Raw genomic sequence first — 2,500 nt, forward strand, 5'->3', positions numbered from 1 at the left:
TGTCACAGTGTTCCATTAATTTTGTACCCCTCTTGGCACCCTTGCTCCATTCATTCCTATTCACCTTATACCTTGAAGGGCCATCTAGACACCTCATCCCATTTCCTAATTTTATTGCTTTCCAGCTCCCCCCCCCCCAATCATTTCATTCCTTGTCTGCTCCAGTCCTTTTCTCTCTACTTTTTGTTCTCCTAGCATAAAGCATCTCCTCCCCATTCAAGGTTCATAATTTTGCAAGCTGCATGGTTACCTCACTAGTGCTGGTGCCACATAACAAGCACCTAGTCCTGCTGTAAAGCAGTCGGTGTTAGGAAGGGCATTCAGCCGTAGAAATGATGTCAAAGCAGTGACTGGACCATGAATGCAGTCCTTGAGCCCATCAGATCCTGTCAAACTGTCCAATCTAGACCAGCGTGGATTATGGTGATGATTTACTCAATATCTTAATCATGATCAAACAATACTGTATTTCCCTTTTTCAAAACTGAGTTATGTACATGTGTACTAAGTGTAGGTTTTAACCCTCACTGCGCTGATTAGGCTTGCTTCCCATCCCTCTGGTCCTGGATTCATTCCCACAGTGTGAAGCTCCTTGGGCGGGTGTCTTACACCTCAGCCCCAGGCTGACCAAAGCCATGTGAGCAGGCTTGGTTTTATAAGAAACTGGAAGATGCTTTGTCCTGTACGTGTGTGGGAATGTGAAAGTGTTTGTGTCCCCCTCGACGTTGCATGATTATTGTAAATCAATATCATTCTTTTGCAACATTCTGCAAAAACATGTCTGGCCAAGGAGGGGAAATATTACCTTGCTTGAAAATGGGTGAAAGATGGTGACAGCAGGAGTGTCTGGCTGTAGGAAGTCTGCCTCAACAAACTCCATGTGACTCATGCAAGCATGGAAAAGTGGACATGAAAATAATGATAACAAGGACATAACATGCTAATGATATGCAAATCCATTCTCACAATCTCTAGCCATTATTGGTCAGCAAAAATAAAATGTGTATTCTATGCCTTATAAAATGTGGAGGGGTACCCAACTATCAAAACTTAATTAACTTGGTTCCTGTGTCTCAAGTGTACATTCCGAGAATTGGGTGAACTCGGCTCTTGTGCAGAATGGGTTAAATGGATGGGATTGTATTTTTCCTCACTGAATATGTTATTGATTTGTTGGTGTCTTAATGTTGTTGTTGTTATTTATATCCAGAAAAATATTGAAAGTCAACTTGGCCTGCTGTTGCACATGACATCTGAAGAAGACGCTTATGTTCTGAGCGAGAAGGTTTATAAAGATTTCAACAGTGGACAGTAAGTTGCAAAGTGTTTTATCTGTTTTCTGAGGTTTACTACCACCACCACCACCACCACCACCAATAATAACAATAATTCTTTCTCCTTTGGGGACAAGGGCTGAAATTTTGTGGGAGGGAGTTAGTTACATCAAACCCAGTGCTTTATTGACCCTCAAAATGATGAAAGGCAAAATTAACCTTCACAGCATTTGAATTCCATAATGTAAAAGATTTTCTGCTGTTCATCTTCAGAGATAAGTCCTTGGTATGGTTGCAGGAACCGTTCATGAGTCCTTTGGAATTTGCCGTTTCAGCAATAATAGTTGTGATTTGGTATATTCAAATTGGGAATTTGTGTGGAGTGGATATTTTCACTTGAACTGACCTTCAAAATATGGCTGATGTGGGGTGGAGGTTGTCATTAATTGATCCCCTCACCCATAATTGATGCTCATTTTATTGACTCTGGCAGTATTTTGAACTCTTGTGGATGGCAAGATACAAGTAAATCGTGTTTGGCAAGCAGCCTGTTGCTCGACATTTTCTGTTGACTCTTTTGCTGCTCTAAATGGTGTAATGGACAGTTTGCCACTCCATTGTTTAACATTCTTTTGATCATGAGCGGCAACATTGATATCAAGCCTTGACATCATTACATCCAGTCACTTGCTGCCACCGATTCTTTAGACCAAAGTGTAGAACTCATAATCTAATATTTAGTGTCCACATATAAGGAAGCGAAGACTTCCTGTCAGTTCCAAGTTGCTTTGTGTTTGGTTCTGCAGACAGCAAAAAAAAGCTCCAAATGCCTCTGCCAATCCATAGTGGTCATTCTGAACTGACTTTGGTGTTTCTAATGCTTTTTACCTTCAATGAGAATTTTTCTCCATAGCAAACCGCAGTGAAAATACATTTTTACAGGCCAAATGTGTTCTAAACATATTTGAACTCAAGTGTGAAATCTCGAAAAAAAATCTGCTCATCCAACATCTTTTTTTATTTCCACCAGTCACAAACTTTGACTAATAACAAAATGGCTATTTTTTTGTGCATCTGTGTGGTTTTTGCAGTCTTGACATTAGAAGGTTGTCACAGGAGCCCAGCCAATCCCTTGCCAGGTGGCCTAGTATGAAAAGGGGCATTTCTGTCACATTCACCTCTCTTACATCTCCCTGGTATCGTCACAGACCTGTTAACGCCCCCCC

General features: G+C 41.0%; 1 protein-coding gene across 4 annotated transcripts in view; it reads left to right on the plus strand.

Moving 5' to 3' along the window:
- The window catches only part of LOC115210361 (dyslexia-associated protein KIAA0319-like protein), a 128,669-nt gene that overhangs the window by 114,881 nt on the left and 11,288 nt on the right, over window positions 1-2,500 (plus strand). For all 4 annotated transcript variants that reach the window (XM_029778923.2, XM_029778920.2, XM_029778921.2 and 1 more), the window contains one exon: window positions 1,211-1,311. In XM_029778923.2, the coding sequence (XP_029634783.1) occupies window positions 1,211-1,311 (101 nt within the window). The remainder of the gene's footprint in view (window positions 1-1,210; window positions 1,312-2,500) is intronic.

Source organism: Octopus sinensis, linkage group LG4 (assembly GCF_006345805.1).
Source record: "Octopus sinensis linkage group LG4, ASM634580v1, whole genome shotgun sequence".
NCBI classification, from domain to species: domain Eukaryota; kingdom Metazoa; phylum Mollusca; class Cephalopoda; order Octopoda; family Octopodidae; genus Octopus; species Octopus sinensis.